General features: G+C 39.2%; 1 protein-coding gene across 1 annotated transcript; it reads left to right on the forward strand.

The window, feature by feature from the left end:
• Positions 1 to 2,139: 2,139 nt before the first annotated feature.
• Positions 2,140 to 10,702, forward strand: LOC106516658 (uncharacterized; the record flags this gene model as incomplete). The annotated part of the gene is given in 14 exon segments (XM_014007129.1): positions 2,140 to 2,168; positions 2,902 to 3,375; positions 3,464 to 4,822; positions 4,919 to 5,005; positions 5,073 to 5,228; positions 5,573 to 5,689; positions 6,150 to 6,272; positions 6,359 to 6,415; positions 6,530 to 7,054; positions 7,259 to 7,465; positions 7,540 to 8,200; positions 9,433 to 9,563; positions 9,680 to 9,733; positions 9,821 to 10,702. Coding segments are annotated over 13 exon segments (3,687 nt in total). The 3' UTR covers positions 9,938 to 10,702.
• Positions 10,703 to 14,087: the final 3,385 nt, after the last annotated feature.

Below are 14,087 nucleotides of genomic sequence, written 5' to 3' on the forward strand. Positions count from 1 at the left end.
ACCATAGTTTAATAATATTTAATCTCAATAGTTCAGTGTTAACAATACTAATATGATTGTATTTTGATGTTTTACTATAATATTGTCCTAATATTGCTTTATTGTAATATTTTTAAATTTAGTGACAGCCATTACATTGGCAATGTGGCCACTTTCTGCACACATACAAACCAAACCCTGGCCTCATTCTCTACCACAGCTCTAATGGTCTCATGGTTAGTACCATGGGCTTTTATGTGGGAGATCAGAGTTCGAAACCCAGCAACAGTAACTTTAACAGAAAATCTCTACAAACTTCATGTTGTCACACAATTACCCTTATTACAAACACCTGCTGACTTGACAAGCACAAGCTGGTATAGAAAACACATTTGAACTTGGTCACATTTCATTCTGCAAGTCCACTGCTGCAGGCAAAGCCATGCTGCAAGGCATTGCACACTTGTTTTTACATCGTAAAAACCCATGTCTAGTGTTCTAATGTTTTCCATTAGAATAATAATAATGTGGTGCCATTATGGAAAATCAATTAATGGCTTTGCTTTAAGTAATCCTACATTTATGTAAATGAATACCTGCCACTATCATAAGAATAAATGGTTGGAAAAGTTTAGGGTTAATGCACGTTTGGCTGCTCCCTGCTCATGCAAAGCTATTCTTTATATGCTGTATCCGCTTATTTTCATACAGCATTCATATACACTATATTGTAACACACAATTTAGTCACACACACACACACACACACACACACACACACACACACACACACACACACACACACACACACACACACACACCTGCTGCTACATGCTCACTTTTGACCAAGGTGATACCCCGTATCACATGCATAACTGACTTCACTGCACACATGCATGTGAGCGCTCAGTCCGGAGAAGAAATGAACCACATCAGATGTTTAGATCTGAGGAAGTTATTTAAGTTTATATTAATATTCAGCTTTGGATAAAAGTTAAGATGAGGTCATGTGAGCTTGAAATGTTTTTCACTGGTGTTTTGGGATCAGAGAGTTGAAGAGGTCCAAGAGGATCCTGCTGCTAAAACTTTATCAGCTCGCCTCTGCCTCCCAGCTTCCCAGCATGCAACACTCCCAGAGGCTGGACCAGAGACTCCACATGCTCAGAGAGGAGGTCAGAACCATGGTGAGTGCTCAGAAAATCTATCAGCTTCTAGGAATTCATTGGGACTATTTGACTTCAGTCAAATGTAGGAATAATTAATTAACAAAACGAATTCTATTTTTCACAGCAAGTAGTAGTTGTAACTTTTTATTTTTTATTTTTGGTATACCTCTTTTCTCCTCAGACTCAGGAAAAAGAAGTAACAGAGCGATTATGGCGTGAGCGGCTGCAGCGGTGCCAGAGGCAACTCAAGGCCAAAGAAGAAGAAATGAGTCGTCAAACTCAGTATTTTGAAAACTTTAAATTCCAGCTTCAACAGAAGCTCAGCTTGGCGCGAGACAGAGAACAGAGTCTGCAGAATCGTATCTACACTTTAGAAAAGCAGCTGCTTGACATGACTGTTAGTGCTGCCACGGGACTGGCAGCAGTAAGAGCGGTCAGAATTACTGCTGAGCCTGTGAGACACATAGATGAACAAGACAGGCTACCATCCCTGAGAGGGGAAGGTGAAGGAGAAGAGGAGAAAAATGAGAGGAAGAAGCATTGGCAGCCAGATGTGATAGAAACAGAGACGGGTGTTGATGGAGGAGGAAACAAAGACTCAAAACAGACTTCAAATGAGGCCAGGCTGCAGAGCTTTATTGTTAGCCTGCAGGAAGATCTCAAAGTGCTCCTGGAGAGAGAGGAGGCTGGGATGACCGAGCAAAGGAGACTCCAGGAGCAGCTCCAGAAAGCCCAGGAGAACGGCCTCTTCCTGGGTGGAAAAGTGGAAGAAATGAAAGCAGAGGGGCATCAGCTGAGACTGTCTGAGAGCTCCCTGATGAAGGAGGTGGAGGAGCTGAAAGAGGAGAACCGGAGACTTCAGCAGATCCTCAGGGATGTAGCTAACACACCATCTCAGTCATCCGCAAAGTCTGAGTCCACCACCTCTGAAGCCAGCTTAACCAGCTGCAGTCCAGCTGTGCCTGTAAWCACACTTTTAAATGCAAGTGCCACAGGACAGTCCTCCTCAGAGAGCTCAGCAGAGGTGTGTACAAAGTGATTATAACTATTATTTAATCAGTCTTGTTCAGAACAAATTGTCTTTTGAAAGAGAGGAGTAAAGATATGACATTCAAAATTCAAAGTTCTCAAGGTTCCTTCAGTATTGAAATATATTTGGGACCATTTAAAGTCTTTGTAACTTAAAAATATGTAATCATACATGGTAGACAGAAAAATATGACGTGGTGGACAGAATTAAACAACATTCAGCTATTTAAGGTGGACAGAGCATCATTACAGTAAAAATGTATTATATTATTTAGTTCAAAACTAACATGATGGTAGAACAGTGGCAGAAAATGCATTTTTTTCATCCTATTAAAAAATGGATATACCAAACTCAAGTTCTGTTATGTATTAGTAGGAACATAATTACACTGGATAATTGTTGGTATGTCGTTTATTTTTTTTTTAGTTGTAAAGTGTCACATCACTAGCTAAACCTGTTCAGTCACTCTTAATCAAATTACCCATTTAAATTTGGTCATTTTTAATGTATTTAATTATTACATAATGATTGTGACTAAAAACTAAAAATGCTGCCACACAATAAATAACTAAAGAACTTTACCACTGAACTTGTGTGTAGTTTAAAAAGAGTAAATCTCCAGTGTTTCTGTTTTCTGAAAGTTTGCAACAATGCATTTTTTTTACCAGTTGCTCAGTAATTGTTAATTTTTGTATCAAATTAATAACAACTTGTAATCTATTAACAGGTGCAGCCAGTTGCAGAGGAGAGACGAGTCAAGAGTCATTCATTTGCAATTCCACCTGTTGTCCATGAGGAGGCGGCAGAGCTCAGAGGAAACAACACAACGGATTCTTTCTCATCAGCCAAATCCAAAACTCCAACTAAACATGATCCAGTCAGCCTCTTTCACCACTTTGGCTCCAAACCCAACACCCATCACCCGTCACTTTCCACCACAACAGAGTTCCTAAATGAGGTTAAGCTGGGGAACTTGGAGGAAACTCCCAGTGAGGAATCCGATGCCCTGAGAGAAGCTTTCCAGAGCTTGGGATTAGGGGAAGATCTTCATGAGAAATGTGAACACCTGGAGGTTGCCCTGCAGCAAACACAGGCACAACTGGAGATTATGGCTCAGGAGAATGCACAGCTAAAACTACAGCTCAGAAAGGATGCAGAGCAACAACAGAGCGCAACTATGCAGAGGTCATCAAAAGAAAAGGTATGATAGCTCCCTCTGACGCTTTTTAAACTGAGGTAGGTTTATTATACTTTCAGTTTTAGCAATCAAATTCTCTTTCTCCATACAGATAATCATGCCATCCACCTTTGATGGAGCTGATCCTCTCCCATTGTCTCCTGCCAAAGATGACCTCGTTCAAGCTCTGAATCAGGAAAACCGAGCCTTGGCAGAAAGGATCCAGGAGCTGATGGCTCACATTGAACTCAGAGAGGAGGAGATCATAAAGGAGCACAAACAGCTGAGGGAGCATATTTTCAGGCTGGAGGAGGATTGTGACAGGCTGGAGCAGGAGAACCAAGAGCAAGCAAGTTTGATCTCCGAACTCACCAAGAAGACAGAGGACGACCTGAACACCATCATGGAGCTGCAGCAAAAGTTGGTTGAGAGTAAAGAGGAGTTGCAGCAGGGTCGAGTTCAGCTGGGAAGTGAGCGCCATGTTGGAAAATCAGGACGTAATTCACAGAACAACCAAGGTGAAAACACTCTAAAAGGAGACAAAGAAGCGCTGTCGATGTTCAGGCCGAAAACAGACAGTTTGACCACAGCCCCTTCCTTCGGACATCAGTGCAACAATCAGCTTGAGGTATTACAAAACATCTCACACAACAACCTGCCTTTTAATTCACTAACTGGCCCGGTGGCTCTGCTCACAAACTCACTCCAGAAACTCAGAACAGAAAAAGAAGAACTGAATGCCAGCGTCGATTCTCTCAGAGAGCAGCAAAAAGAAGTCACGCTGTCTGTTCAGAAACAGACAGAAGAAAAACAACAGTTAACRCGCGCAGTTTGGACCCTGAAAGAGCAGAAAGATGGCGTTTTCCTGTCTCTGTCTCGCCTCAAACAAGAGCAAGAGCCGCTGAGCAGGACAGTCTGTGGGCTGAAGGATGAGAGAGATCAGCTTTTGAGGTGTATTAGTGGCCTCAAAGAAACAAAAGAGCAGCTAACTGAATCTTTATCTGCCCTCCAAAGAGATAAAGAGGCAATAACAGAATCACTCTCAAGTGGGAAAAAAGAGAGCGATCGAATCATGCAATCGGTGCAAGGTTTACAGACGGAGGAGGACCASTTAAGCCAAACAGTGCTTCGTTTGAAAGAACAGAGGGATAAACTAACCAATTCTCTCAAGAATTTGACGGAACAAATAGATCGAAGGCAGTTAAGTCACACGGTAAAAGAAGACTACGAGCAGCTGGTACAGTCAGTTAGCAGTTTGAAAGAAGAAAAAGAAAAAGTTGAACATTCAATCAGCTGCTTGGGGCAAGAGGAAAAAGAAATAATGCAAAACATCTTGGCTTTAAAAGAGGAAAGACACAACCTTCAGATTATCCCTGTGCAAACAGAAAAAGAGATCAATCACAAGCAGCTGGTGGATCCACTCTGTGCTGACGAATGYGAGACGAGTAATCAGAGGGGCCGTTTTATACAGGTATTGAGTRCAATATAATTCACACATTTGTTCAAACATCCCTATTACTTTAATGTTCTGTTTAATATTATATAACATGGCTTTGATGGATCACAGAAGCAAAATGACCTGATGGTGGAGACTGAAGCTTTGGGAGCAGAGTTGAAGCAAATACAAGAGGAAGTAGACAAGAGACATGCAGAGGTGAATGGCAGCTGCTTCCTCACAGCTTAAAAAAAAAGAACGTCCCTAACTTTCTGTATGTCTTCAGACCATGAGGCTGCAAAGCAAACTTTCTCAGTCAGAAGCTCGGTGTGACGAGGCAGAGAAAAAAGCAGCTCAAGSAGCCGAACAGGTGATCAGACTGACAGAATCTGTTCGTCAGATGGAAGACATCAGGAAGGAAAACGAGAGCCTTGAATCCCAGGTATTTCACACTCATTAACCTGCAGGACAATGTCAGTGTGAATAAAACAACTTTTACCTCTTTCTTATGACTCTAATAAGTTAATCGAAGGTTGAGTTCTGCATTAACCATGCCAAGATAAATTACACTTGTTACAGCCACCACCTGTATTGTTTGTAGGCGAGTATACCAAAGTTAGCAAAAGTAACTTTCACAGAGAACCTTAAATGCATARGTAATTAAAATCCTAAGATTATTATTTAGMAACAGAACTCATTCCCTTAATTATWCCCTGTTGTTTCYGTARGGATGTAAATCCAGACATTGAATTTGTTAAATCTAACTGGTGTTTGTGCTTCCTGTAGATAAACGAGCTGCAGAACAAACTGACTGTTCTGCTCCGGGAGAAAACTGCAGCTTTGTCTCTGAAGGYCCAAACAAAGGAACAATACGACATCCTCGCTGCCCAGCTCAAAGCTAAGGTACTTTTTCTTGTTTTTGACTTTCTGTGATGAAAATTAATTGTAAAGGGGTGATGTTTTTATTTATTTATTTATTTATTTTTATAAACAACCATAAATKATTAACCTAATGGATGCATTGATGTTTTACAGAAATAACACAAAACACCTTTTCTTGAAAATACATGAACAATAAAGACTTTAATATTGTCTCTCAACAAAGCTTGTTTTAACATAAAACTTCATCTTAAAATCATAAAGATGTTTGTAATTCAGCCTGTTTAAAACCAAGCTTTTGTCATATGATAGTGTTGTTGTTGCATGGCTGTAAGTATAGTAGTTTTATTTACATTCTTCAGGGTATGAAAAACTTTTCTGGTGTTAATATTTATGTTTTCCTCAGACTTTCACACATCTTTGTTCTTTAGCAGTTGAACCTATGTTTTTCACATGTCCTTGATGTGATGTTTGAACTCCACAGAGCAAAGCTCTGGAGGAGCTGAACTCGGAGTACACCGCTCTGAAACGAGGACAGGCCAGYAGGGATGATCTGAACACCACCCTGGTCTCCCTCAGAGCTCGATACGATGACATCAGAGCCAAGGTGGACAACTAGTGGGTCGTGATTGTCAGTTTCTTAATGTTATGCCTTTATGTATGTCCTAAAAGTCTCATGTTTAATTTCCTCAGTATGATGGCCTTCTTAAAAGAAAAAGCCAAACAGATCTGGATATTGCTCCCTTAAAGGTGAATAAATGTAATTTCTGCTTCTTTTGCTTTTGTTTTGATGTCAGTTTTGTTTCGCTGTTGAGAAGCCCTTCATGGTTGATTCTCGCTTACAGATGTGTTTTCCAACAACAGGCCAAGCTGTCCTGCCTGGTGCTGAAGTGTCAGGAAAGAAACTGCTTGTTAGTTGAGATGATGAAGTCTGTGCAGGCACAGAGCTGCCTGGACCCCAAACTTATCCAACAAGTGAAGCATCTGCTCAGAGACGCTGCTCTTCAGGAATATGCTGCAACATTTACACCAGGAAGCTACACGCAGACTAGAAGCTGCTGTAATGGGCTCACACAAGATTTTTTCTCTGTATTTCAAGACTACACCAACAGATTCATACCTGATGAGACCTGCCCAGTCGTATCGATCTGTGTGAACAAACAACAAAACCGAGTCTCATCTGAATCCAAAACTCAACACGGTGAAAGTAAAAACCATGTTTCAATAAGGGCCAGTGAAACTTCAACACATCCTGGAACTGGACCTGCAGCAGCTGAAACCCTTAAGAAAAACTCACCTGAGCTGATATCTCCTGTTCCAGACCCTTCAGATGTCCAGATGTCTCCTGTTGTCCCGCCGAAAGACAGTCTGATCACCAATACATCGCTGGTGAAATTATGTTTTGTGTTTAAAAATGTGAAAAAACACAGATTTAAATTAATTAGCATTCCTCAAATAATGTGTATCACAGACTCACAAACAACAAAGACATACACTGACACAGGAAATTACATTGTTGCCCACTTTTCATGGTGATAAGTAGTTTAAAAGTCTTAATAAATGTAACACTACCTTTTCTGAATCGCTCCACAGCTGTCCTCTGGACCAGTCCAAGCAAAAAGTCGACCAGAAAAGTTAGGATTTGAGCACCTGGACGTGAAACAAAAGTCCTCATCAGGTCCGAGCAGTTCGAGTCCCTCCTCCTCCAGCACACAAGTCGGYCCGAGCCGAAAGTTAAGTAGTCCTGAGAAGATTATCAACCTGCATGAACAACTGCAGAAGACTCTGAGCAGCTTTCAGGTACACTCAGTACGCAAATACATGTTTGACTAAGAGGTGATGATAATATTTAATACACATATTTTCTCCCAAAGGCACCAGAGAGCAGAGGAGGAGAGCAGGAGCCCAGGAGGAGTTGCTCAGACCTAAACGTGCCCGACAAAACTTTCAATTTTCTTCACACCCACTCTCTTCCAGTATTAACTAAACATGTGCCAACAGAAACAACTAAAGCTGCCGTTTCTGACAAACCAACACTTTTTAATGTGGTCGTGTCTCGATCTGCTGATGTCAAATTAAGTCCCAGCATGTTTACGAAGCATCGTCTAAAAGCAGACGTCTGTAAAACACCAACCACTTTGAGCTCTCCTCAATCTCCTCTTTTCACTCTGACTCCCAGCAAAGATGAATCGATTTTAACTGGTGGCACTGAGCTCACATTAAACCTGAACCAGGCAAAGAAAATCACTGCTGTTCACAGCAGAGCTGATGCTGCACATGAAGTATCTTCTCCTCTAATTCCTTTCACATCTGATGTCTCTAATTCAAAAAGCACTCTTTCAGATATAACTCCAACAAACAAACCAACTGACCCCCAGTTCAACATTTGTAATGTTACCTCTAAAATGAACAGCGCTGCCTTCTCTCATCATAGCTTCAGATCTTGCTCTCACTCTGCTCGTTCCTCCTCGAGATCCATGAAGCCCACCACAGAGTCCACTTCTCTGCTGGAGAAGATTTCAAGACTCAAACCAGGTAATGTGCTTATTCAAGATTTCACAGTTATTTTCACCAAACTGTGCTATTTGCTTCTGTGTGTTTACACATATTCTACAATTCAAACAAAAAAAATGCAGATGATAACCATCATGACCCAGCAAACCCCTCAGAACTGCTGTGGTTAGATAAAAAAACACTTGTCTGGAGACAGATCGAGAGGTCTTCAATGATGGGGTCGCAGCCCTTACCCGGGGTCGTTGAGGTACTGCAGGGAGGTCGTCAAACGTTTGGGCAACTTTTCTTTCTAAGATGTTTTGTAACGACACATTACCATGACTCCAACATGTAGCAAACCAATAAATGGAGGCATAAAATAATGTATTTCAGTTAGAAATGCACACATTCAGTGAGCACACCACCTGAACTCTGCTTCGGTCTAAACCTCCATGCATTCTTCACACAAAGTGAAGGACCCGCCCCTATCCACACTGGGCAGGTCATGTGACCCTGGTGTGTTCGCTCTGTCAGGTTCACTGTAATTGGCTGAGAGCCAACTAGTGCCATCTTTTTTACAATATTTTTACAGTACTGCGTCCTAATGATAACAGTCTAAAGCTAATGTCAGTATACACAGTAGGGGTCCTTGGTTTGTCTCTCCATCAGTTTGGGGGTCCCAGACTGAAAAACATGGAAAGTTTATTGTATCTGTGCTACTGGAGGAAAATGGAACCAGTGGAAGGAATATATGATRAACTAGTAAAAACATAACAAAGCTATAAATTTAAGCTTGTGTTCTGCAGTTAGCYGGCCCTAATTGATACAAAGTGGAGTTTAGGGTCCCAATAGAAAAAAAAATGCTTTAAAAAAAAAGGTGAATTGCTTTGTTTGTGTGTTTTGGTGCCTCGTTCGGTGCACAATGTTGTGCTTTATTACTGTGGAATATTAGTTTTTCTTYGTGTGCAGCTGTGATCTGATTACACCCCATTTAAATGTGCCKTTTTCTCTGTCTGTTTTTTTGGATTATGAAAATGCTGCAGTGCAGTTTCTAGCTGTTTGGTGATTCCCAGCTTATAATGCCCACAGAATACACAGCAGTATGTGATTATTACGTCTTAATGTGTCGTTTGGGCTCATTGGCAAGCTCTAAATGTACTTCATTCTGCTTCATTCCTCACTGTAAAAAAGTAAGAACTGCAACTAATTGTGCATAGTATTTATTTATTTATTTATTTATTTATTTATTTATTTATTTATTTATTTGTCTTCAGAGGCTCCAGCTGAGGTTTGCTCTCTTGAAGTGATTAAAACAGTGGGTCAGAGCAGCCTCCTGATTGGCTGGGAGAGGCCGCCCCTTGACGAGCTGGGCTGCAGTAATGGCACGTTTGTGTACGGATACAGAGTAAGAAGAAAAGAAAAACATGCTCTGGTTGTGCGAGATTAAATGCATTCGTATTAATTGTTTTAAATGCGTTTTCTCTTATTTCCTTGTATAAATAATTTTTTGTCACCCCTCAGGTTTTGGTAAACGGGGAGTTTCACAAATCTGTCATGAGCTCAGCATGCACCAAGGTACGAGACCACATTTACCCTTTAAATGACTACATTTAATTACAATAAAAACGTATGTGTAGTAATATATTGTGTGTCTGTTCACAGTGTATCCTGGAAAACATCAACCTACGTGTCCCTGTCCACATCAGTGTCCAGACTCTGGGCTCCAATGGTCTCCGATCAAACAGTGTCCAAACGTTTCACAGAACAGAGCAAAGCTGATTCAGAGGTCAGATTAAAACGACTCTCCCTGTGCAGTTCTCAGCTATCTATAGCTGCAGCCCCCCTGAGGGAGCGTCCTAACCTCCACCTCTGCTGGGACGTACAGTCACTGCAGGAAGAACCGCACCATGTGAGACTCAGGCCAACCAATCAGAAAAGCTCGTCTCACATGGTTTTTACCCTGATGGTGAACATACAGCTGAACTCTAAACCTCTAAATCAGCACCTGAAGATGTCAATCAAAATACTCAGTTATTTTCCTGCCTCTGCAATCAAGTTCAATCTACACATAAAACTTTGTTTTTTTTTCCACTTTAGAGCAACTTTGTGTTTACCCTGCAGGACCTTTTTGAAGACATTGCCCATCAAACAAGCAGAGTTGCATTTAAAACCACAGTTACTGACTATATTTAGCAAGACTTGACAAACTGGAGGGATTTCTGTATGTGCTGCACACCTTTACACTGTGTGAAACACCGAGGATCTTGTGTCATATTTATTTATCAAAGAGCCTCACTGCTGCCTCTCTGGACAACATGAACAATCGACCCGTTAAAGCCTTTTGGACAGAAACACATTCTGAATAATGTGCTGAAGAGACTTTATACTCAGTGGTCAGCCTATTTTATTTTTTATTTTTATACATGAAGCCAAATATGTGGAAAAATTATGTACTCCAAAGACTAATTTCTCTCTTCTCATAGGTCTGCAAGATTTATTTAAATACACATTTAAGTTATAAAATTTGCACACAATAATTAGATATAAGAAGAAACTTTAACGAGATTGTCACTGATATTTTTTGTAGAGAATGTTCTAAAAGAAATTGCCAACACAATTTACCTCACACTGTTATTCTTTTTGTATAAGGGACACATTTTACTTCAAATAGATGTCATGTTTGCACTTATATTCCCCTGGTTTTTATTAAGTAAAACTTCACGACATACAATATTCTTTTTCTATTTGCTGTGTGTGTGTGTGTGTGTGTGTGTGTGTGTGTGTGTGTGTGTGTGTGTGTGTGTGTGTGTGTGTGTGTGTGTGTGTGTGTGTGTGTGTGTGTGTGTGTGTGTGTGTGCATGTGGAGTGATTATGGTGCTGCAAAATGTATTTTTCTATCAGTAATCAATATATTCATTTCTCACTGATTCCTTAAAATCATACAGAGAATAAATGTTTATATAATAACTATTAGTTCAGTGTCTGTCTGTCAGTTGGTGTGTAAAAAAGTAATTAGGTGCCCTCATTCATGAATTATAAAATTCTAATAGTATATTTGTTTTAGCTTTTTCTGCCATGTTTCTCAAATCAACAATGAATGGAGCTTTTTTTTCTTTATAAATCCATTGTTCTGGTTTTGTTTTTTTCAACTTTGTCATACTAATTTAACTTCTTTCGACTTATATTTTGCTGATTTAAGCTTTTTTCTGCCTTTTCAGCTGTCATTCTAACCTTTTCTGCCACTCTTCTAATTTCAACTTTTTTGTGCTTCAATTGCTTCTTTCTGCTATTTTACGTTTTGTGTGCTTCATTCAGCTGTTTTAGCTACTTTTTAAGCTAATTTGAGCTTTTTCAGCTAAATTAACTTTTTTGTGATCATTTCAGCTTTTTAATGTGTGCTCGTTCAATTTTTTTGTGCTAATTTCAGTGTTTTCAGCTACTTTTTAAAAGCTATTTTAGGCTAGTTTCAGATTATTTTTTTAGCTTTTCAGCTAAACTCTTTCATCATTCACTCTGCATTTTTGCAGGAAATGCAAAATCTCTAGCTTGACTGAATCAACATTAGTTAGATAAAAAAGGCTAATTTAAAGTCACTCTATCATGAGAGCCAGAACAAATTCCTCTGATTCTAAAAGGTTTTAAGGCTTAACTCCTTTTTATTGCCTACAGCAGAGGTGAAAATGGAGCGCTGTGGTTTCTGCTCATGTCTGTGTGCACCTGTGTTCGTCTCTATCATTAGCAAAATATCCCAAAAATCACAAAACAGATTTTTAATGAAACTTTAAAAAAATAATCACTGGTGTACATCTATAACTGATGAAGGTTTTTGGCTGCTAATTCTAATCAACAATAACACAGAAATGTCTTTTAATCAGTGAATATTACAGATATTAAACTGCAACTTCTTCTAATAGTAACTTGACATATTAACACACATTTCAAGCACCAGCAGATTATATGAGAGATWGCAATATTACATGAGATTTAGTGTAATGTTTAAAAGGTTTGACCAAAATACCTATAACTGTCATTTCTCCTGATCTTAATCTAAATCTCTTGGTGATAAGGCCTTTAATTTGCTACATTTTTCACTTAATAATAAACACTAGATGGCAGCAGCATGAGCAGAAAACCACAGATCATTGGTTATTCATAAACTCTCAGTAGATATCTGACACGTGACTTCAGCACATTCATGTGAGAGTATGGGACAGATCTGCTTAAATATAAGTTGTTAATATTGTGTCTTTATTTAGGAACAAAACAGACCTAACAACAAAAGCAAAAGAAMGAATAAGAAGCATAAGCAGCAAAAAAAAAGAGGCTTATTAATGACCTGCTGCGTTCCGCAGCTTCCAGAGCTCCTCTGAGAACATTATTGCTTGTGCTCAGCAGAAAGAGTGGGCCCGGGGGTTTCACTTTGAGTGTACGGGGGTATAGGTGCATGATTTATGACTCCTGGAAGTCGCTCAACTGTACATAAAAATATAGAACTTTTGTTATTGCATTTACTGTAAATGCAGTCATACATGAATTAATCACTTTGGTAAGAAAAAAACTAACATTAAAACAACTTAAAGTGAATAAAGTTAACAGTAGTGTTAGCTCAGTTACTAACCTGGCAGATTGTTTTCAAGTGTAGCATTTGTATGAAGTATAAAGTAAGTATCCATGTCTTTGTCTTTGAGTGAATACATAAACATATTCTGGATGTTAGATTTCTGCTGCATTTGGACACTCAGACATCAATTCTGAGTTTCACATTGCCGGACAGGACACGGGGGAAAAAATAAAAAACAAAAAGATTTCTGCTGCTAGAAATTGAGAGACATTGAGAGCTGCATACAAAAATACCAAGAGTTCCAGAATAAATAAAGGAAGTCATCAATCTAATAAACTTTTAAATACATCAATTACAAAAGTTTTGTCAATAGGACAAAAAAAAACAACAAAAAACAGATTGACATACGTTATTTAGTACTAAACACAAACAAATAACTTCTTGTAACAAACCGACACATAAAAACTAACAGTTGCCTCTCAGACCTGTTCAGAGAGTGGCTGCAGGAGCTGCTGTGACTGCAGAAGAAAAAGGCTCAAAGATGTGTTGCTAAACGATCGTTAAAGTAACGCTGTGTTCACTTTCTTAAATGAAATAAGATGAAAAACAAAAATCTTCCATTTGGGACTCATCTAAAATATATTGTGCTTTTAACAGTATGGGTGGGCATAAAACTAATGAACCAACAAATCAACAAACATAAACACTCTGCAGGAAAAACTAAACTCCAACAAGTTTCTCAGAGGTAGCTTTACATCTAATACGTTTATAAGTTTTATGCCAAACCATTAAAAACTAATAACTGATCTTGTGCAAAATAAAAACAAACTAAAGGCCTACACTGCATCTTGCATGGCAAACATTAAAATATCCTGCAATATCTGTTTTAGCTCTATAGCTATAATATTAACTGGGTTTTAGCCACGTTTGTTTTTCTTAAGTTTAACTTGCTGTAGAAGCCATTTTGAATTAGTTTGGCTTAAAACGGTAAACAATTGTAGATTTATATTCAACGAACATTTTCTGTGTTGCAATAAAATCTGTTCAGTTCATAGCAAACACGTGCAAAAACACCGTCGCTCACCTCTCATCTTTCAGGAACAGGTGAAGCCCAGCTGCTTTCCACTGTAGATTTTAGGATTACTTGGATGGCTGAAGATCTACATCAAAAGACAAATCCTGTGCTTTACATATTGTGCTTTTATGCCAGTAGGACATTTTTCATGCATAATATTCTCCATTCAGTAAAACATCTCATTATTATGTTGTTTAAACTGAACATTTAGCGAAGTGGTGGTAAAAGTCCATCAGAACCACTGAAGCTTTCATTAAAACTGATGTGAAGCTCAACCAGAAGGTCTGGGTGGA

This window comes from Austrofundulus limnaeus, unplaced genomic scaffold (genome assembly GCF_001266775.1).
Source record: "Austrofundulus limnaeus strain Quisiro unplaced genomic scaffold, Austrofundulus_limnaeus-1.0 Scaffold1, whole genome shotgun sequence".
NCBI classification, from domain to species: Eukaryota; Metazoa; Chordata; class Actinopteri; order Cyprinodontiformes; family Rivulidae; genus Austrofundulus; species Austrofundulus limnaeus.